Raw genomic sequence first — 27,087 nt, 5'->3', positions numbered from 1 at the left:
CTAAACTGCAAGACAGAAGAGTAAGAATCAAGTGGTTTCCGGCGCACGCGGGCGACGCGTCGGAACGCAGTGCGAACCACAATGAGACGGCACATGCAGCGGCGCGAGCGCTAACCAACCGCGCCCCGGCAACAGACCGTCCGACGTGGTTCGGAGCCAAGGACCGCATGACCGACTACAGCGAAATCACGAAGGCCTACCGCCTGGCTCGCAGGACTCTCCCACCCCCGCACCCGAGGCTGAGTCGAGCGGAGGCGGTACTACTGAGACAGCTCCAGACCGGATCGCTACCGAGCCCGAGACTGATGCATCGCATGTACCCCGAGACCTACCCGACCGATACGTGTAGAGTCTGCCGGAGGGAGCCGGCAGATCACACGCACATCCTGTGGGACTGCATCAAAAATCCAAAGGAAGCAAGATCAGGAACAATCCCGCCGCGGCTGGAGGCAGCCGCGAAGAGCAACGACCATGACCAACAGCTATGGGCCGTCCAGCAGGTCCTCGGGGCGCTCGAAAGGCAGGGATCCAGCGAGCCGGCAACGGCGAGCGGAGACCCGCGCCGAGTAACGGCAGCCTCGTAGACGACGTAGGCCCTCGTCGGGGCGCGCGAGCGTCCAACTGCAGGCACAAATAAAGTTTACTCCAATCCAATCCAATCGCACAGACCTCGTCTTTGAGAACAAGGCATTGGTGCAGCAAGCCGAGAGAGAGAGAGAAAAAAATTACCGACGATTACGTTACTTCCTAATGCGAAATTTGAGCGCAGCAAATAAGCTGTTTCACCTTTTCGATAGATTGAGGCAAAGAAATCGAGCAACACATGTATGCGCTATCACAGAATTTTTTTTTTTATTTTTCACACGTATTCCTTTAACAAAGACTCCACTAACAGTTCTTGACAGTCATGAAGGAAGCTTTGTGGTCGGAGAAATAGACTGATATATGTTCGACTTGGTACACCAATGCTTGATTCTCAAAGACGAGATCTATACAAGTGCCTCGCGAGGTTGTCACAGCCGTGGGACGCGTTACGAGCGAGAGCAACGGGATGTTCTCCCGCATAAGTGTTAGGAAATTGCTGTTTGTCTTTATGTCAACATTAAAGTCCCCCACTACTAACATCGGTGTGGATCGATGGACGGTTAATGCGAGTTGCAGGAAGTGCACGACGTCTTTCGTGAGTGCGGTAGGGGCGAAGTAGGCAGCTACTACCAGCAAGCCGTTGGGCAACTTTGCGGCGCACAGTTCGCCAACTTCATGTGACGTGCCAAACATTTCGACTGGTATTGCAGAGAGACCTGTGCGCAAGTAGATAGCGACTCCCGCCGCTCTGTTGTGGTCTCTGCGAGCACCACAGCAGTATAGGAAATGTATGATTTCGAGAGGCTGTTCGGGATCCATCCAGGTTTCAGCAAAGCAAAGTACAGAGGAATGGCGCAGAATGTGATCGTGGTGTACGTCCTTGGCATGTGCGGCAAGGGAGCATTCTGTCACGAATGTGGTTGTGAATGATGAATCAAGCGCTGCCAGCGAATGACGCGTCCATTGGCTGTCTGCGTGTGTTACTGATGTGTGGTTAACATGTTAAGCTTCGCCTGTAAGAGTGGAACGCGACAGCGTCTTGCAACGCTGCCAGGGAGTCCACAGAACGCCATCGCCAATTCGGCTGTACGCCTTGCTGGACGGTAAATTTATTTTTTGAGGAAAGGAAATGTATCTCTCTCTCTCGCATATCTGGGTGGACACCTGCACCTCACCGTAAGGGAAAGGGGGACGATGGGAGTGAACGAAGACGCCGTATTAGCTAGACGCGCCTTTGTTCACGGAGTGGCTAGCGTGCTCGTATCGCACTCCGGAGACCCTGGTTCGATTCCCCAACTCGACCAATTTCGTTCTCGGTTTTATTGATTTATGCGCTCTAACTAGAAAGGTTAATTAGGCTATTTCATATTTATATTATTGCATTTCTATCCATCGTGTTCTGTCATTAACCTGTCAATTGTTGGAACTGTCTAGGATGTTCGACACAACGTATATGAAACGAGCAACGTCTTACTGAGTGGGGAAGTGCGTGGTGGTGGAGGGAACGCGGCTTCGTACTTATGTTTTTTTCAGCAGCGTGTCCTTCCGCGGACGCTGTTGTCGCTGCGGCGCGCGTCTTTCTTTCTTTTCTTTTCTTCTGACCTCTTCATTCTCCTGTATATTAATTAGGCTAATTGATTAATTAAGCAATTAACTAAACTCAGTCCAACTTAGTTGCAGCATCACTATACGATCCCTTTCATTGGTTGCATGGTTACTAGCCAAAGTACAATTGGCCCCATTTGAAATTCGCGCACTGTGACGTCACGAGCATTTCGACCAATTGAAAAGCGTAACATTGGGGGCGGAGCTGGTTACGAGGCCGACGCCGACGCCGACGCGAAACCCAGGAACGGACGCCAAAGAGCTCCGCTCTAAAACTTTATTGTAAGAGGAATTCGGCACATGCCCCAAGGTCCCCGTACAACCTTACTGCACTCACGTGTTTATGTTCTTAAGATCCATAACACTGGCAGCCCGGCCGGTGGCGATGGTCTGCACGGCCGAGTCCTCCGAGCGCAGCAGGGTCTCCCAGTTCTCCCAGGTCTTGAGGTTCTCTAGGTTCCGCGGGGGAGGGTCCGCCGGGCAAAGGGAAAGGATGGGGAGGGAAGAAGCGAGTGGTTCTGGGCATATGCCGCAAGCAGGAGTGGGGAAGGAGGGATGACAGTGGGCTAGGGTAACGGGTGAGGGGAGAGTGTGTGTCTGTAGTCTGTGCCAAAGTGATGCGTGTTTATTATCTAGGGAGGTGGGGCGCGGGGTAGAGCTGGCGTGAGGCCCTGTATGCCTGCGTCAGCTTGCTGAATGAGTGCATGCGCTCCTTCGTGAATCCCCGGTCCGAGGCCACCCAAGCCCGGTTTAAAGAACCTCGGGCTAAAAGGTTGGCGGCCTCGTTTCCGAGAGCACCCATATCAGCTCCACTTGGCGGGGAGAGACATGGACCCGGCCTCGAGCAAAATTTAAATCGCAGTTTTAGAGTCACTTAAAATATACCGGGCTTCCGTGCGGGTAATAGCAAGTGCAATGGCGGCTACCTCTGCAGCCTCTGGTCCTCTGCAGCCTCTGGGGAGGTGTCGGGAGGGAGAGGTAGTGTGAGGAGGGTGGATGAAGAAGAGTCCACCACAGCTGCTGTCGCTTCATCACCCTTGCAGGCAGGGTCCACCCATACGGCGTCCGGCTGGGAGCCGTACGCTCGATGGAGTGCCTTCACAGGGGCACTGTGGCGCTGCTCATGGTGGGACAGGTGCATATTTCTCGGTAGCGGCTTGATGAGGAGCTCCCTTTTCTCCGACCACAAAGCTTCCTTCATGAAAATTAAGAACTGGTAGTGGAGTGTTTCTTTAGGAAGTTGAATGTGTGAAAAATAAGTTGTTCAACTGTACATACATGTATTGCTCGAATTCTTTGCCTCCTTATATCGAAAAGCCGGAACAGCAGATGAGCTGCGCTCAAATTTCCCATTAGGAAGTAACGCAATCGACGGCAATCTTTGCCAATTTTTTTCTGCGGCGTAGGGCTGACCGGCTTCTTTACCCTCGGCTTCGCCCTAGATAAGTCACCATGAAGACTGAGGCGAGGCTCCGAGCGCTGGACAACGACGCCAAAGGAACGCTGGTGTATTTCGAGAATCACGAGACATGCAATATTCAGAAACGGGCTTAAATCCATCGGCGCTGCTCACAAGGCTAAACAAAAAGTGATCCTGGGAGCCCTGGTTACCATATCTTCGGTAATATAATCAACAACGTAGCGAAAGCTCCTTGTTCGAGTCGTGAGCTCCTGAGGAGCGCTACTAATCAAGGGCGCGCGTCTCACAACAGCAAAAGGGCGTGCTTTACTATTTTGCTCTACAACTATGGGCCTATGACGCTCGTCTGTTTAGGTACCGGGTCGTTTTGCGGGCATGATAGCACGCTCGGTAACTGGAACAAATTTGCAGACCTTAATTTAAAATCGGATTCGCCTAAATTATGATGGCCCCTTATTTCGCAATATAATGTAATGCCGCAAGCCGCTAATTACAAGGCTAAAAAGGTAATTTGCGAAAAAAGTCGCCCATGCGAAATGCTTGAAAGGCCGCATTGTCGTATCTACGTATCACTTACTTTTAAAGAAAAATCGGCACAGATTAAAAAGTTCGAGGGTGCACTTGTCTGCTTAGGTGCAGCAATGCGGATGTATTTCTCTTACTGCGACGAATTGTGTTGTTGCGTGTTCGTTTCATTATGCCTTCGCAGTTTCTTGCAGTAACTTCGGTTACGTCGGGCCCATTGCTAAAGCTCTTAGGAAGCACACCAAAATAGTTATTAATTACTTAATTTAATTGATTATTGGGTTAATTCAGTAATTGAGCAATCTATCAAAACGAATAAATTCCTGGTGTGTGAGCAAAGTCCCTAAGCCAAGTAATCAATTCCGTAGCCCGCCATTACGGCGTCCCTCATAGCCTGAGCTGCTTTAGGACGTTAAACCCCAATAAACAAACTAATTCGCTGAATTATTAATTACCAAATCCATTAATGATTGCTCGAAGTAATGAAGAAATTGAATTCATTTATTTATTATGTAATTAACTTACAATCAATTCATGAAATGCGATATAATTACCGTTTAATTTATGAATTCACATTCGCCAATTAAATTATTACTTAATTTCCTTTTTGGTGACTTAATACTAATTACATAATTACTTTGTCTTCTATTCGGTTATTCTATTAATGGATGATCGACAGTTCGTGCGGTCAATGATGCGCTCTGCCGAAAGGTCCTGTACACAGCACTCAAGAGGCGTAAATTATAGGTGCATGTAGAGGCTTAGCAAGGAGAGATGCGAGGAAACTACGCGGAGCGAAATTTGGGAGGAAAAGATGTATGCCTGTCTTTTTTGGACAACCATCGTACCACAGCTGGCGGTGAACCGTAATTCGGATTCTCATTCACTAGGAGGGTGGGTGCAAGTAGTCAGCATGGGGATATTCGAAGCTAGGCATAGACTATAGTTTACAAAGCCGGGGCAGACTGCATAATTAAACGTGCTAAGTTGAGCATTTACCGGACTTGTGGCACATGACATTGCAATGCGTCAGCACGTATAAGTTTCGGTTTCGTTTGGTCGTGTTTCAACGTCCCAAAGTAACTGAGGCTATGAGAGACGCTGTAGTGAAGGGCGTTGGAAGTTTGAACCGGATTTTCTTTAACGCGCGCCGATAACGCACGGTACACGAGCCTCTAGAACTTCGCCTCCTCCGAAATTCGATCGCCGTGGCAGGGAACGAACCCACGTCTTTCGGGTCAGTAGCCGAGCGCCATAACCACTCAGCCATCGCGGCGGCTCGCATAAGGACAAGTTTTCCAGGCCTGTAAGGAGAGTAATGTTCGAGACTAATAGTAATGAACTACAGTCGATCATTCGGTGAAGCACTCAAAGGTGCTATCAGTTTTTTACCAGCTGGAAACACTGCCAGTGTACAGAGTGCAGAAGGAAATAAAGGCGTGTTTGTGATCGTGACAATATGTTCACAGCGTTTATTAAAAGTTAAGTTCAATTACTACTTTAACGAATACGTCCATTCGACCAGTGGAGGGGCGCAACGAGGATACACTGGACTTCTGCTGGGAGCAGAATGGCCTTCACCGAGCACATCCTTGTCCAGATAGCCCGGCGAGAAGGAACGACCACTTGTCCAGGGGCCTGCGATAAAACGGAAACTATAGCACGCGTGCTCATTTTTCCACTCGGAACAACATATGTATGGGTATAAAAAGATCGGTCTGTGGTGCAGCACAAAGTGAGGGCCACGTGCTTTTACCAATGGAGTATTTGGTATGTGGTGTCTGTTAGTTGAAGAAGCGCTTTCAACTCTCGTATTCTACAGACAAGCCAGAATAAGTATTGCTGGCGGTTTGTTGTTCCCTCCAAATTTGCCTGACCAGCAATGCAGTGTACGATTCCGCATCAGAGTATGGACAACCGAAAAAAAAGTCTCTGTTCACAAAGGTCAAGTTACGTATTTAGTAATGCATGTTTACGTCGAAAGCAACAACCAGCATGGCATGACAGGCACAACGTGACTCAAGATTCGCGAATAACCGACTGCTTGGCGTTCTCAACGGTACGCAAGCGAAAACTGCATTCTAAATAGGAATGCGACTAGAAATAGGCCGCTAGAACACTCCTTATTATAAAAGGAAGTCCGCTAGAGGACAGCCTACTCCCTCTTTTTACTCCTTTCTGGTTTAGAGTGCGAAGTCAGCCTGTGATCGTGGATTACTGAATTATAACGATAAAAAAAGAGCGAAACGCTGAGGCAGCATGTGAGCATCAAGTGTTAACAATATAGAACGAATATTTCATCACTAGCCGCCATTTTCGGTATATCAGGTACAAATTTATTGCTATATCCGAATATGTACTTTTTTGATGCCAACGTATATAACACAAGAAGACTAATCGTTTCACACCACTTATAATGTCGTAAACCAATTAGTTTGGCCGTAATGGAGGTTTGAAGAAGTCGCAGTTGGGGGAACCAAAGGTCGTCGGTGCGAATCCCTTTATTAGGCTACCCTTTCATTCCACTAGTAATCTTAAGCTCCGTAACACGCTAAATTGTTAGATAGCACTGCAAAGATTCTAAGCGAGATAAGTGGTCAACAATGCGCGTAGCAATGGTGCCACTCTCTGGTCCCACTAGGTCCCACTACGCACGCTTTGTTTCATATTAACGCGACCATGAGGAATGTCGCTGTTAGAATCAAGCCTCTGAAACCCTGCTTGAACTTAAAACTGAATTTTAAAAGCTACAGCGTGGTTAAATGTTTAGTAATGTACTGTAGGCGTTGGTTTTAAATGCGTACAAGAAAAGAAAAGAAAAGAAGAGAAAAGAAGAGAAAAGAAAAGGAAAGAAAAGGAAAGAAACGAAACGAAGCGAAAAGAAAAGAAAAAAGAAAGGAAAAGAAAAGAGAAGGAAAGAAAAGAAAAGAGAAGGAAAGAAAAGGAAAGAAAAGAAGAAAAGGAAAGAAAAGAAAAGAAAAGAAAAGAAACGAAACAATCGACCGACCGACCGACCGTTCCGATCATACGTTCCGAAGCCACCCAAACGCTTAAGTGATGTAAAATGCACTTTTTGAATACATTTGGCATACTTCACTCGATTGTTTTAGGGAGCTTGTTTAGAAGGGTGCAGAGTATAAGCTTCAGCCTTTTGGGGCACATTATAGCCCTATCGGAGGGTGGCAGTTAGTCTTCGGGAGCGCTAGCCGAACCAAGTGCTGCTGCTGTTTCTTACCGAATTACCCTTACGCCTGCTCACGGAGCTTCGGTGGTGCTTCCGAAGCCCTCATCTCGGCGTTCATCGAGGTCGCCTCGGAACGCTTACTGACCAGGTACCTGTGCGCCATCCCGCAGGGGGGGACACCCTCTCTCGCAGCTGCAGGACCTGGGAGGCGGGTCGCCGCGCCTTGTATACACAGCGCCTGCTGCCCTCGAAGGTCCCCAAGTCGGAGTCCACAGAACAGGTCGTGGGACCGATGCAGGAAGTGCTGGCGCAGCCGACGAAGGGGTGGAGTGGCTAGAATAGTGACATAGAAAAAAAAAGACGCAGAGGGCACTTATCATGCTTTCAATGAGAATGTATTTCTTTTGTTTTTATTTTTATTTCCTCCCCCCCCCCCCTACTTTTCTAACTACGCACTTACTCAGCTTACAGCCTCAGCTAACGCACGTACTATATTCACCTTTGGCTTCCAACTGAAAGTCCTGGATTCGATTCCCCGCAGTTTTTAGCTTTTCGGACGCGTTCCGGACATCGGGGCCAGCTTGCACAAAGCAAATAACCCAATCTAGTTCCCAGTCTAGTCTTATTCGCCGTCTGAACCCTCTCTTGGTATTCAGGAAAAGAAGGGTACATAACTGGTTCATTTTGTTCGAGGGCACGTCAAGCGTGCCACGAACGCCGACTAAAATCTTGGACACACAAGCTTTTGAAAATTTCCTCATTGCATATTTCGGCTGCATCTGCCCGCTGCGTCAGAACTGAAATTTTCGTCGCACTGGGAGCGAAATGATCGAAGTACCTGTTCCGCGCACACTACAACATGGTTTGGTTTATGAATTATGGGGGTTTAACGACCCAATCGACTCAGGCTATGAGGGACGCCCTAGTGAAGGACTCCGGAAATTTCGGCCACCGGGTGTCTTTAATATGCAATAAGAACAGTACACGGGCAGCTAGAATTTCGGCTTCATCGAAATTCGGCAACCGTGGCTGGGATTGAACCCCGATCGAAAGCAAGGGCATTGTCTCAAACACTGTACTAAAACCCAAGTTTGCTGGAGGGGCATGTCGAGCCGACCTTCCCGCAAAACATAGAAACGCGTGTGCCAGCGTCGCAGGAACCGCGCCTCGCCATGTTTGGAGCCGGTCAGACAGGCACTGCCAGATTACGAGACGCGGCTGCAAAATAAAAACAGCAGCACTATCCAAGTACTCAACGCAGCCGCGCCGGCGCCTGGCACCGGAGTTTGCGCGCATGTGAAATAATCTACATACAAGCGCCCACATGGTTCTGGCGACAATACATTCAAACGAGACGTGACAAGCTCTCTGGAGCCCCATACTTTGCACACCCTTCACTGGGCACAACGCTCCACCCGGCCAGGAGCTGCCGCGTTGGGAGGACGCCCCAGCGCCTGAGCCACTCAAAGTCGTCAAAGTCCCGCACTTCATGCGGCAGCCGACCTTCCGCGCAAGCGCGCCATTTGGAGTCAGCTGTCGAGCGCTGCTCGTCTGCTGGAACAGGCGACAAGTTCACTAACACGTGTGGCACGGCACGTGGGCTACGTGAACGTCTGGAAGGTCGCTGTCAAGCACCGATTTGATTCCCGCGACAGCGCGGTAAAAGGCCAAAGGCCTCTCCGCCTGCTGGCCAGGGTGGCGCCCGGGTACAAACGCGCGCGGCGCTGAACTTGGCCGATATAACATGAGCGAGCGGCCAGGATAAGTCTCGCTCGCCAGCAAGGTCTCAACCACCCTGAACGCTAGCACTTGCGCCACAGCCGGGATGTAGATCAGACCGAGGCCTCCCCTGCTCGTCGGGGGGTGTAGGAGGTGGCGGGCAAGGCAACCAGTGTCGTCCCGCCATCCCAGACGAATGTCCCAACCAGGGACGCTAGTCGGCCCGACGTTCGACCCGGGATGGTCGCGACGCGTGCCACGTAGAACGCGAAAGCGCACGCTCGCGTCTTGACCACGGCGATCTTTGCATGTTTCGACAGTCTGAAACACGTGGCGTCGGAGGGGGCGCGTGTTGCCCGCCTAACAACTCCGGTCCAGACACGGGGAGAAAACCCGGTAGGTTCTAAGAGCACGCCGAGCACGAGCGTGATGAGCACGCGCACCACGCTTACGAAGGGAACGGCTGCTGGTAATGGGCCCCTTAACTGGCCGAACCGGGGGGAATGGCTCTTGGACGTGCTGAGTTGCGCTCCAGAGACAGCTGCGCAATCGGAAAAAAAACCCAAGAACACGTTGAAGCTCTTACTCTCGCGCACAGAGAGTGAGGTGTCGTCCACGTACTTGGAGACGACCACTGTGTCCTGTCCGGTCAGCGGGAAACCCCGAATTCGCCCTTCCGCTGCAACCCTGCGCAGCAGCGGGTCGAGTGCGAGGACTAAGAGGGCCGGCGAAAGCGGACACCCCTGTTGCACTCCCCGCGTCCCTGGGAAAGAGCGTGCAGTGGAGCCGTTCACAACCAGCTGGCTACTGAGACCTCCATAAAGTAGGCGAAGGAGATTGGCGAACTGTTCTGGGAGCCAAAGGGAGCGGAGCACATAGAACAAATAACCATGCTCAACGCAGTCGAAGGCCTTTGCCTGTTCCAGAGCGACAAATACTCCGGAGACCCGTTTGGTGCAGGCGTACTCCAACACGTCCCTACTCAGTGTCAGCGAGGCAAACACCGACCGTCCGGGTAGCGCGCAGGAATGGTAGGGACTAACCAAGTCCTGCAGGTGGACACGGAGCCTCCGGACAAGCAAGGTGGCGACGAGCTTGTAGTCGGTGTTAAGGAGGGTGATCGGCTGCCACGCCGAGGGGTTCGACGCAGTGCCATCCTCCTTCGGGATTAGAATGATGCGGCCGACGCTAAACGAAACAGGAATGGAGCCATTTTCAAGAAAGAGATTGACGAGATCAAGGGCCGAGGATGTCGAAAAAGGCCGATTAGAAGCCTGTCACAAGTCCGTCTGGGCCAGGGGCGGTGGAGTGGTTCATGGCACCTAAAGCTACTCGGAACTCCTCCTCTAAAGTCGCTGGAGCCCTGAGCGCCGCGCATGTGTTCTCAGGGAGCTGAGTCCCACAAAAGGAGCCGACGGACTCCTCATTACCCTCCTCCTTATCTAGTCCCTTAGATGTGAAGAGAGCGCCGAAGTGCTGGGTGAAGACGCGCTGAATAACAGCTGGGTCTGAGGAGGTTGAACCGTCCTCTATCACGACCATCTCCATGTGACTAGCCTTGTCAACGCGCTGACTGATGTCCCGGGCTTGCCCGAGGTTAGCGCAGTTGTCGAGCGGCAGGCGAGATGAGAATGCGGAGAGTGATGCGCGCGAGCTGTCCTCGAGGACGCGGAGCTACCGCACGCGCAGCGTCTCCAGATACTCGCGCATAGCATAATTTAGTGCACCAGCGTTGCGGACGATGCGCATGCGGCGCAGGATGTCATTCAGCGCGGTCATGACGTAAACACGCCGCGCCTACCCCGCGCGTACGAGAATGTCGCGCCTTCAGCGCATCCCAGACAGCTGCGGACATTTCGCCGACACCAGCAACAGAAGCTTACACTCCAGTGCGGATGTCTACAAGGCACTGCTCGTCATAAAGCACGGCGGCATCCGTACGCCATATCAGAGGGTCCATCGTACGGCCAGGCGCTGCACGCAGGCTAACCAACAAGGGGAAGCGGTCACCTAACTTAAGGTCAGAGGAAAAGGTAGGACTACGCACTGGAGCAATCCAGGTGCCAGAGCGGAGGGAATGTAAACCCGGTCTAACCGGCTCGCGCTCTGGCCCCAGACTAGCGTGGCCTCAAAGTTGTCGCCCTGAAGGGCGACCCACGCGTGCTCTAAGCGTACTGGCCGAGTTAGCTTCCCAAGCTCCTTGGCGTGATAGCTAGACGCGCCCTGTCCGGGCCCCCTGATGGCGCGTTGCCTGTCCAAAACGCAATAAAAGACATGAAGTTTAACAGAGTACACTGTGGGGCCAGTTGGTCATACATAATCTGAACGAACAAACGTAGCGTTTAAACAGGACACAGGTCCTGTCCTCATCTTTCTGTGTCCTGTTTAAACGCTACGTTTGTTCGTTCAGATTATGCAATCAAAGACCCCCAGCAAGACGTGGGGCACATCTTTAAAAAAAAATGTGGTGCGATGGACCGGAAGAACTCGTTTGTCAAGCCACGAGTGACTTAATGAAAAGAGTCCTGCGGGCATAGACGAAAACATCCACAACAATCACGCGCCCATTGACGCCAAAGGTGCAGTGAGCACCTGCCCTGTATGATGGCGACAAAAAGACTACGCCTACGCCACAACACCGCGAGTCGATTAACGAAAAAATTCAGGGGGGGGGGGGGGGGGGGGCATTTTGTTGACCTAAAGTGCGGTGAGGCGAAAACCTTAAGCGCGGCGATTGCTACTTGTGTCACTGATGTGGGAAAAGATCTTAAGCTTCGCCTCCACGAGTGGAACGCGACAGCGTCTTGCAACGCTGCCAGGGAGCCCACAGAACGCCATCGCCCTTTCTGTTCTATGCCTTGCTCGTCGGAAAGTTCGTTTTTGAGGAAAGGAAATGTATATATATAGGTGTCGCATATCTCGGTGTACACCTGAACCTCGCCGTAACGGGAAGGGCGGAAGATGTGAGTGAACGCAGAAACCGCGGAAACCATCGAGCTGGCATGGCGGAGCGGTTAGCGTGATCGTCTCGCACTCCGGAGACGCTAGTTCGATAAAAAAAAAAAAACTAGGGTCTCGACCAAAACTCTACCAATTTCGTACTCGGTTTATTTATTTATCTGGTGCAACTAGAAAGGTTGATAAGGCTAATTGGTTAATTAAGCAATTAACTAACCTCAATCCCACTTACTTGTAGTATCACTATACGATCCCTTTAATTCGTTGCATGGTTACTAGCCAAAGTACAATTAGAGGCGAAATTCTAGAGGCTCGTGTACTGTGCGATGCCAGCGCACGTTAAAGAACCCCAGGTGGTCGAAATTTCCGAAGCCCTTCACTACGGCGTCCCTCATAGCCTCAGTCGCTTAGCGACGTTAAACCGCAATAAACCAAACCGAACAATTGGCCCCGTTTGAAATTCGCGCACTGCGACGTCGCGACCATTTCAACCAATTCAGGCCCCGTTTGGAATTTGCGCACTGTCACGTCACGACCATTACGCCCAAATGAAACAAGGTCAGCGTTGCTACGGCGCCCACTTGAGGTCTCGCGTTGGCTGTTGGAGTGATGCTTTCGCAAAAAAAGTCATGTCGGGCTGGCGAAAACCTTGCGCGTTAAAAGAAGCAAAACGAAATTATGTCATCATGAAAATAATGGTTAAGAACCAAACACCAACAAGGAACAAAGAAAAACGGCAATGGACTCACAGTGGAGTTCGTCGGGCAAAGTCTGTAGGCGTGTTTAAACACCGGTTCCTCGGCGGCGCTCGCTCCTACCGACGTCCTGCCTGGCGGTCCCGCGGCAGCGGGACGACGATGCCAAACGGGGCAAACGGTGGCGCAGTTCCAAGGAACGGTCGATGCAGGCGGCTGCGGAAAGAACACACAGTCACACGACCCCCAACACAATCCACCGCACAGACACCGACCATCGTTCGTCAGCCGCGCCGACGGAGCCAGCCCACCGATAAAATAGCGGCGCCGGGCAAGCTACGTGTCAGCGCCAACGGCAGTGAACCCAATGAACGCCGGTGCGCCGGCGGCCCACTTAATTTGTTCGGTTCAGTTTTTCAGGAAAGGAAATTGAGCAGTATCTTTTACATCTTAGTAGACACCCAAACCGCGCCGACAGGAAAGGGATAGAGGGAGAGAAAGAAAGGAGGAAAATGTAAATGAAAAATGAATTTTTGAGGAAAAATAATGGTTCACGTTTGTGTGACATCTGTGTGGACACGTCAACTGCGCCTTAAGGGAAGGAATACAGGAGGGAACGAGAGAAATGTGTGTGGACACGTCAACCGCGCCTTCAAGAAGGGATAAAGGAGGGAACGAGAAAAATGTCACGTGGCTGCAACACCACCACTGCTCCTCCACTTGAAGGTCCAATTGCTTAGTTTATGGTTTATGGGGGTTAAACGCCCCAAAGCTGTTTGGCTACGAGGCACGCCGCAGTAAAGGGCTCCGGAAATTTCGACAATAACGTGCACTAATATCACACAGTACACGGGTGTTTTGAATTTCCGATACGGCGCTGATTGCCATGGCCTGACTAAGCCAGAAAGCCTTTCTCCTTTAAACCCCGCCATTGCTTTCCGCAAATGGACACTTAATATTACGTCACTTCCTGATGACAAATTTGAGCGCAGCTCATCAGCTGGTCCAGCTTTTCGATAGATTAAGGCAAAGAGTTCGAGCAAGATATATATACAATTAGACTTCTTATTTTTCACACATCTTTTTCTTCTTCAAGAAACACTCCACAAACAGTTATTGTCATGAAGGAAGCATTGTGGTCGCAGAATATATGGATATATCCTCGACTTGCTGCATCAATGTCTGGTTCTCAAAGACGAGGAATTTTCACAGCTGTGGGAGGCGTTACGAGCGAGAGAAACGGGATATTCTCCCGCATAAGTGTTAAGAAATTTCTGTTTTCCTTGATATGTAAGTGCATTAGAGTCCCCACCTACCCTGCCACCATGGCCGGTGGTAGCTAATGGTTGATCGCGAGAGTTCGCTCGCACTTGTCAGTGCTAACGCATGCAGCTCACATCTCTCTCTCATCACCCACGTACCTATAAGTGCGATTCAGGCATCCACTGACCCAGGAAGCCAGTTATGCGCACTTCCTTGCCTTAAAATGATCGGAATGTAAAACGTTGTCAAAGCAAAGGCCAGTGAACAGAATGAACGCCGACGGCCTATGGCTTCAGCGCGGCGTTTCTGGCACAACGCCGTCAATGACGCAGCCCACATCTCTCTCTCTCATCACTCCACGTATGTACATAGCTATAAGCTCGATTCAGGCGTCCACTGCCTCAGGGGGCTAGTTATGCGCACTTTCTTTTCATAAAATGATCAGCGTGTAAAGCGTTGTCAACGCCAACGCCAATGAACACAACGAACGTCGACGGCCTACGGCTTCAGCGCCGCGTATCTGGCATAGCGTTGTCAATGCCAACGCATGCAGCGCACTACCGCCACGTAGCTTAAAGCATGATTGAGGTGTCCACTGTTCCAAGAGGGCAATTATGCGCCTTTCCTTCGCTTTGCAAGCTCCCGCTACATTGGTTCGCAGCTTAAAGCTCGACTAAGTTGTCCACTGCTGGTTACAATGGACAACGGCGACGATGACACCACGAAACGCAGAAACGGGCGCGAAAGAGCTGCGCTCTAAAACATGCGATGTATACGTCACGAGTGGTAGCGATATGGACTATTACCCACGCGAACTTGATAAAAAAGATAAAGAAATGACATTTGCCGCATATTGCATGCTACGTAAAATTCTTTGAACTGCACTTTGTGGTGGCATTAGGAAGAGCCTCGCTTTCGGAGTACTAACGCAGAGAGTTTTCAGTCCAACCAACAAAACGATGGTCCATTAAACAGCCGTCTATGTTGTTTTCTCGATTTAATTATCTGATATAGGATGTTCAATAAATGTTCGAACTCAGCAATATTTGCTGCAGAGGTTAAGGCGGAGCTCTTTTGTACTTTGTAACATCTATGGTTGAAAGACTGTAGCAGACAAAAATTTTTCGCAGCCGAAGATGAAAGAGGGACGTGATGGAAGCTGCATCCCGCTAGTGATCGTTTCAAGAACAGGACGCGCCTATGCCTCAGCTCAGACAAAGAGAAATGTCCAATGTTCGTCAGCTGACTGAGGCCTCCTCATAGCCGTTGTTCATTTAGGGTCTAGCAGAGGTTACTCAACCTCTGCGGTGGCTCAGTGGTTATAGTGCTGGGCTGCTGACATGAAAGACGCCAGTCCGATCCGGGCCGCGGTGGTTGAATTTCGGTGGAGGCAAAATTTTAGAGACTTGTATACTGTGCAATGTCAGTGCACGTTAAGCCCCAGGTGTTGGAAATATCCGGAGTCCTTCACTACGGCCTCTCGTAGCCTGAGTCACTTTGGTACGTAGCCCATAAACCAGACCAACCAGATGTTACTCAAAGCGCGAGAAAATTGCAGAGAAAATTGGCAGCTTTTCCTACAAAACTTTTGTAGACTACAGGTTGTGCGTTTCCTACCTTTTCGGCCTGCGCCCGCTCCTGCTCCTCTTGCTGGGAAGACGCCGCTACGATGGCGACAACACACCCCAGGACGCATACCAGGCTAGCGTGCAGTTCAGGCCATCGCAGCGATGTCCACCGTCGAAGATTCAGGCGCTGGAAGCCCGGGCGTTGAGCCGAGCGAACGAGCCGTGCGCCACAACCGATGGCCACTGAGTTCCAAGAGTTCGTCACGGTGCTGCTGCGGTATCTCCTCAGCGTGTGTGCAGCCATGGTGACGTGGCTGAAGTGGACCTCGTCGCCGGTGTGCCCCAGCAGCGCTGTGTGCCTCGTGCCCACGCCTAAGGGTGAAGTCGGAAATGCCTCGGAAGTGTTGTAGCTCTGGCCTCCGCCAGACGCGTTCGCTGACAAGTGCCGTCAGCGCTTCTGCTGCTAATCCAGAGCGCGAGACGTTCGGAAGATCTCGTGCGCATGCGCAGCGAGCTTTTTTTTTCCCCCGATTAGCACGCTGAATGTTGGTGATAGTAAAGTGGAGACGGGTGCTATGTGGATATTATAGCGTGAGCGACAATGCCCTCAGTCTCGCCATGTCGCGTGCTCTCTTGCACTGCCATACTGCGCATGAGATGATGATGATAACTTTTATTTCCACCGATGTAGGAGGCCCCCTACTCCCCGTCCCTGGCACGCAGGCCTAGGGGACGGGGGACGGGACCTCCGCGACTAAAGACTGGCGAAGATACATTGTCTCTTCGCGGCTTCAGCCGCCAGGCGGACAGCTCGTTTCTGGTCGGCGGGGACCTCGCTTCGCAGAAGGGCCTCCCAGGCTTCTCTACTCTTAATATTGTCCTCAGCACCCGGGGATCCAGGGCATTGCCAAATTATATGATCGAGGGTCCCCCTCGCTCCGCAGGTCTTACATTTGTCATCTTTTTTATCGTCTAAAGTGGTTTGAAATAACCAGACAGGGTTAACGAAATTTCCGGCCTGTAATCGTCGCCAGGCGATGGCCTCTGTATTGGTTAAGTTTGGATCTGGTGGTGGCATTAGACGCCTGCCTAACCGGTAGTGCACGGCGATTTCCGCGTATGTTTGCAAACGTTCGTCCATCCCCTGGGGGTCGGGTGGCTCTACAGTTACCCGGAAGTAGAGATCTCGGGCTAACATGTGGGCCGCCTCGTTACCGGGGACGGATGTGTGTGCTGGGACCCAAATTAAGGTGATCTTGCGATCAATTTTGGCTGCGGACAGAATTCGAGCCGTTTCTGGCGAGACCCTGCCCTTTCCGATGTTGCAGATTGCTGTTTTGCTGTCACTAAGAATCAAACTAGCCTTGGTTCCGGCGCAAGCAAGCGCTATTGCGACCTCCTCGGCCGTATCTATGTTTCTACTCCTAACAGAGGCGGCGGCGACTGGTGCACCTCGGCCGTCGACTACTGAGGCGACCGCCGCCCCCGACCTGCCACTCGCTGCGTCCACGTAGGCAACCTCATTCGCCCTGAAGTTCCCGGCCCTTTTAACCAGCGCCTCCGCCCTCTTTTCCCGTCTTTCCCTGTGATGTTCTGGGTGCGACGGGCAAGTGACGTCACTACGCACAGCTGGCGTCCCTCGCCGCGCGCACTCGCCGTCTTTTCTTTAAAATGATCGGGGTGTATTAGTAGTAGTAGTAGAACAGACATTTATTGGTAAAAAGGAAAGTAAGAGTGGAGAAGAGCTACAGCGAGTGGAGTCCAATTTAAGACCCTGGCGGCCTTTGCAGCCGCTCTGGGCTGGATTATCACATTCCGCTATGTTGCTACGACCGAGCTGGACAGGGTGGCCTCCCACTGCTCCTCCGGTTGTTGTGCTGACACCGTTCACAACGCCAAGGAACGCAATGAACGCCGACGGCCTACGCCTTCAGCGCCGCGTTTCTGGCGCAAGCTTATGAATGCCTGCAGCTCATCTTTCTTTCTCATCACCCCACGTACCTATAAGCAGGATTCAGGTGTGCACTGACTCAGGGAGCCATTATGCTCACTACCTTTCCTTAAAATGACCTGAGTGTAAAACATTGTTAAGGCCAACGCCAATGAACACAACGCCGACGGCCTATGGTTTCAGCGCCGCGTTTCTGACACAACGTTGTCAATGCCAACGCATGCAGCGAGCACCTGTCACTACCGCCGCTTAGCTTAAAGCACGGTTGAGGTGGCCACTGTTCCAAGAGGAAGTTATGCGTCTTCCCTCCTCTGGTTCAGGTGCCCGAGATGTGCACACCTCGCCCTCACCTCACGCTGCCTATATCCTGGCATAGCAGACGTAATCCACTGCCAATTTTAGAGCGCAGCTCTTTGGCGCCCATTTCTGCGTATCGCGGCGTCGCCGTCGCCGTTGTCCGCTGTAACCGGCAGTGGACACCTCAGTCGCGAAACCTGCGAAACCAATGGAGCCGCAGCTCGGAAGGCCGAGGGCAAGAATGGGTAAATTGGTTTTTGAGGAAAGCAAATGGCGCACTGTCTCACACATCTCGGTGGACACCTGAACAAGAGAGAAGGCGCACAACTGCCCTCTTCGAACAGTATACACCTCAATCGTGCTTTAATCTACGTGGCGGTAGTGACAGATGTGCGCTGCATGGGTTGGCATTGACAACATTGTGCCAGAAACGCCGCGATGATGCCATAGGCCTTCGGCGTTCGCTGTTTTCATTGGCGTTGGCGTTGATAACGTTTTACACTGCGGTCAATTTAAGGAAAGGAAATGCGCATAACTGGCTCCCTGGGACAGCGGGCGCCTGAATTGTGCTCATAGGTACGTGGGGTTACGAGAGAGAGATGTGGGCTGCAGACATTGACAACGTTGTGCCAGAAACGCCGCGCTGAAGCCATAGGCCGTCGGCGTTCATGTGTTCATTGGCGTTGGCTTCGACGTTTTACACTCCGATCATGTTAAAAAAAGCAAGTGTGCATAACTGGCTCCGTGGTTTAGTGGATGCCTGAATCGAGCTTATAGGTACGTGGGGTGATCGGAGAGGATGTGGGCTAGCTGTATGCGTTCGCGCTGGCAACTTTGAGCGAGCTCTCGCGATTAACCATTAACTGCAAACTGCCAGGGAGGCAGGTTGGGTGGGGCCTTAAATATATATATACAGACAAAAAAAAACAGTAATTCCTTACCACTCAGGTGGGAGAACATCCCGTTCCTCTCGCTCGTAACGCCTCCCACGGCTGTGACAACCTCGCGAAATACTTGCATAGACCTTTTGCTTGAGAACCAGGCATTGGCGCAGCAAGTCGAACATATATCCGTCTATTTCTCCGACCACAAAGCTTCGTTCACGACAATCAAGAACTCTTAGCGGATTGGATTGGATTGGAAAACTTTATCCACCGGCAAAAAGTGATTTAAGGTGAGTTCATGGTCGCGCTAGATGGCCGTCAGCCCGTGGCTTACGGCGACCTCGTTGGCTCGCTCCACTGCCCGGAGTTGGATCCCCGGGTCGGAGCTGAGCAGCACGGCCTCCCACTGCTCGGAAGTTAGGAGCTGAATTAGGTCCGGGGGAGGTGGATCCTCTGGACAGTTCCACAGGATGTGGTCTAGTGTGGCTCTGTCGCCGCACTTGTTACATTGGGGCGAGTATTGCCCGGGGTACATGAGCGAAAGTACCGCCGGGTTCGGGTGGGAATGGGTTTGCAAGCGACGCCAGGTGGTCTCCTGGGTCTTCGTGAGCGATTTATGCGGTGGAGGGAAGATGCGTCTTTCGAGGCGAAAGTGGTGTGTTATGTCGTGAAACGAGTTCAGGCCATCCCTCGAGAAACTCGAGTCAGAGGAGCCCACTGCCCGGCCGACGAAACCTCGGGCGTAATCGTGGGCTGCCTCGTTCCCCGGGTTGCCCGAGTGGGCTGGAACCCATAACAACTCGATCTCCCTTGCGGGGGTGTGGCGGGTGCTTTTGAGGATTTGGAGGGAGATGGGGGAGACGCGGCCCCTCGCAAAGTTGCGTATGGCTGCTTTGGAATCGCTGAAAATAATGTCAGCTGACGTGTTGGCTATGGCTAATGCAATTGCCGCTTCCTCCGCCGTCTCGGAGGAGGTGGTGTGTATCGTGGCGGCTGTTAGGGGCGAACCGGTCCCGGTCACTGCGCCTATCGCGTACGCTTTGTGCGGTGTTAGATATTCCGCCGCGTCCACGTAAGCGGCCGCGGGGTAGTCCTTGTATTTGGCGTGTAAGGCGCGGGCTCTCGCCTTGCGCCTTCCCTCGTGGTGCGTAGGGTGCATGTTCTTAGGTAGGGGTTTGACAGTGAGCAATCTGTGTACTTCGGGGAAAAGTTGTTTCGAGTCCTCGGTTAGGGGTTCGGCGTTTATCTTTATACGGTGCAGGATGGCCCTACCTGCCTTGGATCGCGTGAGACGTGCATACTGGGAAGTGAGGTGTGCTTCGCACAGTTCGGGTAGCGTGTTGTTTATGCCAAGGGCTAGCAATCTGTCGGTAGGCGTGTTGTGCGGTAGACTGAGCGCTGTCTTGTAAGCTTGACGGATGAGGCACTCTATCTTGATCTTTTCCGCTTGATAGAGGTGCAGGTACGGCAGAGTGTACACGAACCTACTGAGGACGAATGCTTGGATCAGTCGGCAGAGGTCGTTCTCCCTCATGCCGCGTCTCTTGTTTGCTATTCGTCGTATGAGCCGGGTGGTTTGATTGACCGTGGCGGTCAGTTTGCCTATCGTTTTGCTATTCCTGCGGTTGCTCTCAATGAGCATCCCGAGAATTCTAATGGTAGATACTTCCTTGATAGGGTGTCCTCCTACATTTATGTGTAGTGAAGGTGGGGGTGCCTGGCCTGTGAGGCTGCCTCTCGGTCTGTCTCTGAGCACAAGCAATTCTGATTTAGGATGCGAGCATTCGAGCCCCGCGCCAGAGGCATGCGACTCGATTACGTTGACGGCCTCCTGCAGCGTCTCCTCTATTTGGCCGTCACTACCCGTGGACATCCACAGGGTGATGTCGTCCGCGTATAAGCTGTGTTGTAGACCCTCGATTGCAGCCAGTTTCGGGGGTAGCGTGATTAGAGAGAGGTTGAATAGGAAGGGCGAGAGGACCGAGCCTTGCGGCGTGCCTCTGCTTCCTAGGGGGATGGGATCGGACGCGAGACCTCCGAGCGATAGCTCAGCCGTTCTCTCCGAGAGGAAAGAGCGAACGTAATTGAACGTTCTCTCCCCTGGGTCGATGCGCGAGAGGTTCGTGAGAATGGCTTCGTGTGAAACGTTGTCGAAGGCCTTTTTTAGGTCTAAACCTAAGATGGCCTTCGTGCCTTTCCTGTATGAAGGGTCTAGGACGTCTCTCGAGAGTTGGAGCATGACGTCTTGCGTGGATAGGTTCGCTCTGAATCCTACCATCGTGTGTGGGATGAGGTCGCCGTCCTCCGCGTAGCTTTGTAGCCTGTTGAGGACAACGTGCTCCATGAGCTTTCCCACGCACGATGTTAAGGATATGGGGCGGAGGTTTTCTATAGAGAGTTTTTTGCCTGGTTTCGGGATGAATGTGACCCTGGCGTGTTTCCATACCTGCGGGATCTCGCCTTCCCTCCAGTACGAATTCATCAAGTCTGTCAGTGCCGTCACCGACGTCAGGTCTAAGTTTCTGAGTGTCTTATTGGTTACTCCATCTGGTCCCGCCGCAGAGGTGGTGCGGAGTTTGCCGAGTGCAAACCACACTTCGGCGTCCGTGATGTCCGCGTCTAGGGTCTCGTTGGGGAGTCCCTCGTACGCGGGAAGCGGGTCTGTGTGTGACGTGTTAAGGTAACGGTTTCGCAGGTCTGCAAGCAGCTCTGCGTTCGTGCCTTGGTGTTGGTGTATGAGCTGTGCAAATTGATCACGCTGTGTGGACTTCGTCTGCGTGGGATCTAGCAGGTGCCGGAGCAGGAGCCATGTTTTCTTGCTTCCCAGTTGTCCGGTTAGATTGTCGCAAATCTGTCCCCATTGTTGTTTCTCCAGTTCTAGCGTGTACGCTTCGATCTGTCTTTCTAGCTGCGCTGCTCGGCGTCTGAGCTGTCTGTTGTGACGCTGGGTTTTCCAGCGTTTGAGTATGCTGGCGTTCGCCTCCCACATGTGCAGGAGTTTCATGTCCGTGGTTTGATGTGGGTCCGTGGTTTGTGTGTCTACCGTGGTGGCTGAGACGTCCTCTTTGAGCGTGCGAGTCCACTCAGCGAGGTCGTCTATGTGCGTGGGTGCGGTTTGTTCCCGGAGGCGTCTGAACTTGTCCCAGTCTGTGATTCTGGTGCGCGCGGGTGGGGGTTTGTGTGGCGTGGTATTAAAAGTCGTGGATACGATGTAGTGGTCGCTGCCTAGCGTGTGTCCGGTGTTTGACCATTGCGCTTCGCGCACGTTTTTGCTCAGGGTGAGGTCTGGCGATGTGTCCGCACTAACACTATTGCCGATTCGCGTCACCGCTTGGGGGTCGTTTAGAATGGTGAGACCTAAGTTTTGGATTGTCTGCCACAGCCTAGTGCCTTTGGGGTTGGTATTGCGATAACCCCAAGCCGAGTGGTGAGCGTTAAAGTCGCCCACTACTAATAGTAGTGCTCTGGCAGCCAAGCGCGTGACTTTTTGGAGGAGGTCAGGAATTCCCGGCCCCCTGTCTTTTGGCGAGCTGTACAGATTCAGTACGAAGAGGTTGGCATCCCCCTTCTTTCTGGGTACGATTTCGAGGAGCGTGTATTGCGCACTCGAACTATCTATGGTGTGTTGGATCGCGGTTATGTTCCTTTGGACCAGCGTCGCAGTGACCGGGGCTAGCGTCGCCGTCGAGTCTGCAGGGGTGAAGGCTTTAAAGCCCGGTAATTTGACCGGACTATTGGATTCCTGGAGCGCTATAATGTCCGGCTTGTTTGCCGAGTGTTGAATGTGAAGCTGCAGGTTGCCCCGCTTGTTGCGGAACCCCCTGCAGTTCCACTGCCATACGTTAATTTGCTGCTGCCGAGGGGCCATGTTGCGGCAGTTGGGGAGTTAGTGTTTGAGATGGGTTTGGGCTGGGTGGGAGTGGGAGTCTAGCTTCAACGGCCGTCAAGCGGTCCGAGAATTGTTGAAAGACTTCATTTAGTCTGTGCGCAAATCTGGCCTCAAACGCCGCGAATCTCAAGTCTAACTCGGCGTTGAGTGCGGATTTGATAATCTCTTCTGAGGCAGTAATCTTTGCGCTGACTTTGTCCATTATGGTGAGTTTGGCTTTGGGTTGCGGTTCCTCCTCATGGGAGGCTTCGGCGGTGCGTTTCTGGCCTGCTTCCACTTCAGGGGGTGCTGGGCGTTTAAGGCTGGCGGGCGCGTCGAGTTCCATCGCTTTTGTGGGAGAGCTCGGTGTTTGCGTCTGCGGTTTGCGCGTGGGCGTCTGCTGTAAGGGTGGTTGAGGTGTAGGTTTGCTTAAGGGGGTTAGATTGGGTGTAGGTTGGAGACGGGTTTTAAGTTCTGCCATTTCTCGACGCATGGATGCAATTACCTCCTCTAGTGTGTGTATTTTGCCTAACAGCTCCTGTTCCCGAGCAGTGGCTTTGGAGGCCATGGCCGCCCAGCTCACCTGTTTTCCGGAGCGGCTGCTACTTCTGTCGGAGCGGCTGTAGTCGGCGTTCCTTCGGCTGGCACTCGAATCTCTACTTGAACCGAGCGGTGGATAGGATGTCGATCGGTCGCGGGACTTGCTCTGCTTGCGCTCCTTCGGTGTTTGATTGGAGCGTTCCTTGGAGCGGGACTTGCGAAATTGCAGCTGCTGGTCCGGTTGGGGGGTGGAGCTAGCGTCTTGTTCGTTCTTAGACGGCTGGTGCGGGCGCTTGATGAAGCGGTGTTTGCAGTTCCTCCCGCCCGTCATGTGGGAGCCGTTGCAAACGATGCATTTGGCCGTGCATTTGGGTTCTTCGCCTTCGGGTGGGGCTGGGTGGTTCTCGCCGCATCTGCGGCATAGATGCGTCGCAGGTTTGGGACACACGTCGGTGCGATGGCCCGTCTTGCGGCAGTTAAAGCACGTCTCAACGCGGCTGTGGAAGGGGAAGCAATTGAAGAGGCCTGCCCTGAAGCATATCGAGCGGGGGACTTTGCTTCCGGCGAAGGTGATCACGATAGAGGTCGACCTGCCGAGGCGGCGGGCCGCCACCACGGGAATGTCCGGGTTATAATCGAGGAAGCCGTTGATGATCTCCTCGGGCGTCTCGTTCCAATAGGCGTTGTATATGATGCCCTTTACGGACTCGTCTGGCGGTGGGATGTATGCGGCCATGTCGTACGTTTGGTCACCCAGCTTGAGAGATTTGAGGTTGACGTAAACCAGGACTCTGGTCTTTACGGGGGTGCTGATGGTAAACGTGTTGTTGATGGGGTTGATACGGATGCGATCATGGGCTGTTGCCTCTTGATACGGGAGGTTGAGTTCACGGCAAACTGCCGCGTGTATAACTTGTGGGCTTATGGTGCGTAGAGCCAGGCTACCTCGGGGTCTGACAACGACTTTATATTCGTCTGTCGGCAGGCGGGGAAGCGGCGGCTGCTTGCGTTTCGGTGGCGATGTCTTCTGTTTAAGCGTTGACTTAGACTTGTCCGTGGACGGGGGGGCGCCGACAGCGACGCTGCGCTCCTGCGTCGACGGCGTTCCCTTGGCGTCGCTGGCGGTCTTCCCGGCGTTCGGGCCGGTGCGTCGATATCGGTCGTGAAGCCTAGTGATGAGCTCCCAGTTCTTGTCGGCAAGCTGGTCTGGGGTAGCGTCTTCACCTACTACGGTGTATTCCATTGCAGCGTTCAGGATGCCGGGCTCCATGAATGCGGCGGCGGTGGCGAGCCCCGGCGGCTCCGCGGCCCGCGCTAGACCTAGCGTTAGGCCTAGTCAGGTGGGGCACGGAGCGGCGGTAAAAGCCCTGAAAGCGGGCTAAATTCGGGAGTCTCCGGGCCAAAAGTGGTGTCGGTGGGAGCGGACCACTTTCACTGACCTTTTGGGACGAGGCACGGGGCCGTAGGTTGAAAAGAATCGCGAAAGGCGGGCTGTTAAACCGGAGCTCATGCGACGCGCGTCCACACGGCTCGGCGGCTCCTGGCGTTCCCCAATCTTAGCGGAGTGTTTCTTGTGAAAGGAATATGTGTGAAAAATAAGTGTTCTGTAATGGTACACACATGTCTTGCTCAAGTTCTTTGCCTCAATCTGTCGAAAAGTTGAAACAGCTGATGTGCGGCGCTCATATTTCGCGTTAAGAAGTAACGTAATCGTCGGCAATTTTTTATTACTTGAAATGTTTACGCAGGGATGTCTTCTAGGAGTTAAAGCCAAAATTGGCAGGAAAAATCCAACCTGTAGCTTGTGACATGAACCTCAATCGGCTCTCGCCCGAGTTCATTACAGCGTCCGTGAGCTGCGCCATCGTAAAATTGTCGATGCCCACCAATACATTTGCGTCACAATGAAATAATCAAAGTGTAATAATAAAGCGCTAATTTCGACCTAATAAAGCGCTAATTTCGACCTAATAAAACAAAAAATTGCATCAGTTTTCTCAGCAGCATTAAAATTTGGAGAACGCTTAAGCTTTGCCTCTGAGTGTGGAACGCGACAGCTCTTGCAACGCTGCCAGGGTGTCCACAGAATGCCATCGTCCCTTAGGCGCGACGCCTTGCTGCGCGGTAAATAGGTTTTTGAGGGAAGGAAATTGCGTAGTATCTGTTTCGCATATCACTGTGGACACTTGAACCGCGCCGTAAGGGAAGGGAGGAAGATGGGAGTGAACGACGACACCATATTCTCTAAACGAGCCTTTGTTCATTCCAAACCATCGAGCTGGCCTGGTGGTGTGGTTAGCGTGCTCGTCTCGCACTCCGGCGGCCCTGGTTCGATTCCCCAACTTCAAAATCACAACGCTAGCCTGGACCGAGATTACAAGATGTTTTGATTGGTTTGCTTTATGGGATTTAGCGTCCCATAGACAGGTTGTGACAGACGCCGTATTGAAGGGCTCCACAAATTTCGACCACTTGGGGTTCTTTAACGTGTACTAACGAGGAACAGTTCCAAGGGCCTCTAATATTTTGCCTTCGACCGCCGAACGAGGTGGTGACGAAGCGCGGCTAAGGCCGTTTATCTGCTTTTTCAGCCAGCGTCCGCTTCGGCGGACGCTGTTGCTGCGACGCGCGTCTTGTATTTTCTTTTCGTTTCTTTTTTTCTCCTTCCTCTGATGTTTTGACTCTCCGCTATCTGCACATGGCAGGGGTGGTGGTTCCGCTCGAGCCAGTTGGCAGGCCCTTGCAATTTCCTTTTCATCCTTCTCTCAGCTGCAACAACAAGGCGGGAGCAAACCCGCGTCTTTCGGGTGAGCCACCTGAACCACTGAGCCACCGCGGCGAGCTAAAGGTGTATATAGAAATCTCTACTTGCTCTAAAGGTGCATACAGAGGTTTAGCGAAGATCGAGGTTAGGAAATTGTGTGCCGCGAAATTTGGCAGGAAAGGAGATGCGGTTCTCTGCCTGTTGGTCTACCGCAGCCTCAAAGGTGGTCGGTTGCGTTTATCAATGACCTCCTCTCTGTGGGGTGGTCATGCTAACGTACTCAGAAAGACTTCGCGTTTTAGCGCGATAGCTTAAAGGGCAGCGTGCCGCAGAAAAGCCGGTGTCGTGGTCGCCGCTGTTGGCCGTGAGCGAAAAATCCCGGATGCATTAATAGATAAAAGACTTTCGGGTGGTAGCTTGGATTAGCCTACAAGGTTTTAGCTGAACAGATCTAGTGTATTGGCTACCAGGACGTCCTGTCAAAAACAAAACTTGCCATGCAGGATTTCGTCGGTACGGAAATGCGGCTCCCGCGTTCGCCGGGTGCCCCTGCAAATTTCTCAGCATAATGGGGGGGGGGGGGTGATGACAGCACACAACCGAACAAACATGACAGACTGCTGCTTCTGCCAGTTGCTTTCCCACACTCGCACCCCAGCGCAATGATGTAAGGCACGCGTGAGTGCCCGGGCCATATTTTAATTTCTACTTCAACAGCTGATCTGCGTCCTATTTATGATGTCTCACAACCCGCACATCTCTTACTCTGGGACTAAGGTTTAACCATGACGGTCACCACTTCTCTCCGCGATATTCAGTGACAGCTGTTAATGCGATATGTTGTGGTTGAGAATATGAGCGCGACCTCTTATCTGTGGAGAGCCTGTCTTATCAACGACTGTCTTATCGAGACAGTCGTTGACACACGCGTCGTAAAAATGTCTATCATGCCAACCGTTTGCGGCATAACGTTCCAGATGATGTAATACAATTTAGCGTTTTGAGCAACATAAACCCACCAGTTAGAGAGTTTGCGGCAGGAATCCGAACCGGCGACCTATAATCGGAGCTGCGGGTGTCCACCGAGATATGTGAGACAGTTACTGCAACTTCCTTTCCTCAAATCCAATTTTCCTTTTCTTCATTGCGGTACCTCTTTCTCTTTCTCTCTCTCTCCTTTCATCCAAGCCTACCTCCCTTTCCTCATTGGGTGGTTCGGGTGTCCACCGAGATGTGAGGCAATTATTTCCCCTCCTCAAAA

At 52.2% G+C, this 27,087-nt stretch overlaps 1 protein-coding gene across 3 annotated transcripts; it reads right to left on the bottom strand.

Moving 5' to 3' along the window:
- Positions 1-5,577: 5,577 nt before the first annotated feature.
- On the bottom strand, positions 5,578-16,167 carry LOC149363768 (uncharacterized). Of its 3 annotated transcripts, none has more exons than XM_089573710.1 (5): positions 15,572-16,167; positions 12,746-12,907; positions 7,553-7,652; positions 7,371-7,520; positions 5,578-5,773 (listed from the first exon to the last, which is right to left on the bottom strand). In XM_089573710.1, the coding sequence occupies exons 1-4, from the start codon at positions 15,824-15,826 to the stop codon at positions 7,381-7,383; spliced, it is 657 nt and encodes a 218-aa protein (XP_089429836.1). In that variant the 5' UTR covers positions 15,827-16,167; the 3' UTR covers positions 5,578-5,773; positions 7,371-7,380. The 3 variants fall into 3 exon arrangements, with proteins under 3 accessions (XP_089429836.1, XP_089429837.1, XP_089429835.1); XM_089573711.1 differs by having other exon boundaries at positions 7,472-7,520; XM_089573709.1 differs by having other exon boundaries at positions 7,472-7,652; positions 15,572-16,166.
- Between the last annotated feature and the right edge of the window lie 10,920 nt (positions 16,168-27,087).

Source organism: Amblyomma mixtum, chromosome 2, assembly GCF_055824585.1.
Source record: "Amblyomma mixtum isolate Tamu chromosome 2, ASM5582458v1, whole genome shotgun sequence".
NCBI lineage: Eukaryota > Metazoa > Arthropoda > Arachnida > Ixodida > Ixodidae > Amblyomma > Amblyomma mixtum.
Note: the sequence above shows the minus strand (reverse complement) of the source record. Positions and strands in the feature narration are given on the sequence as shown.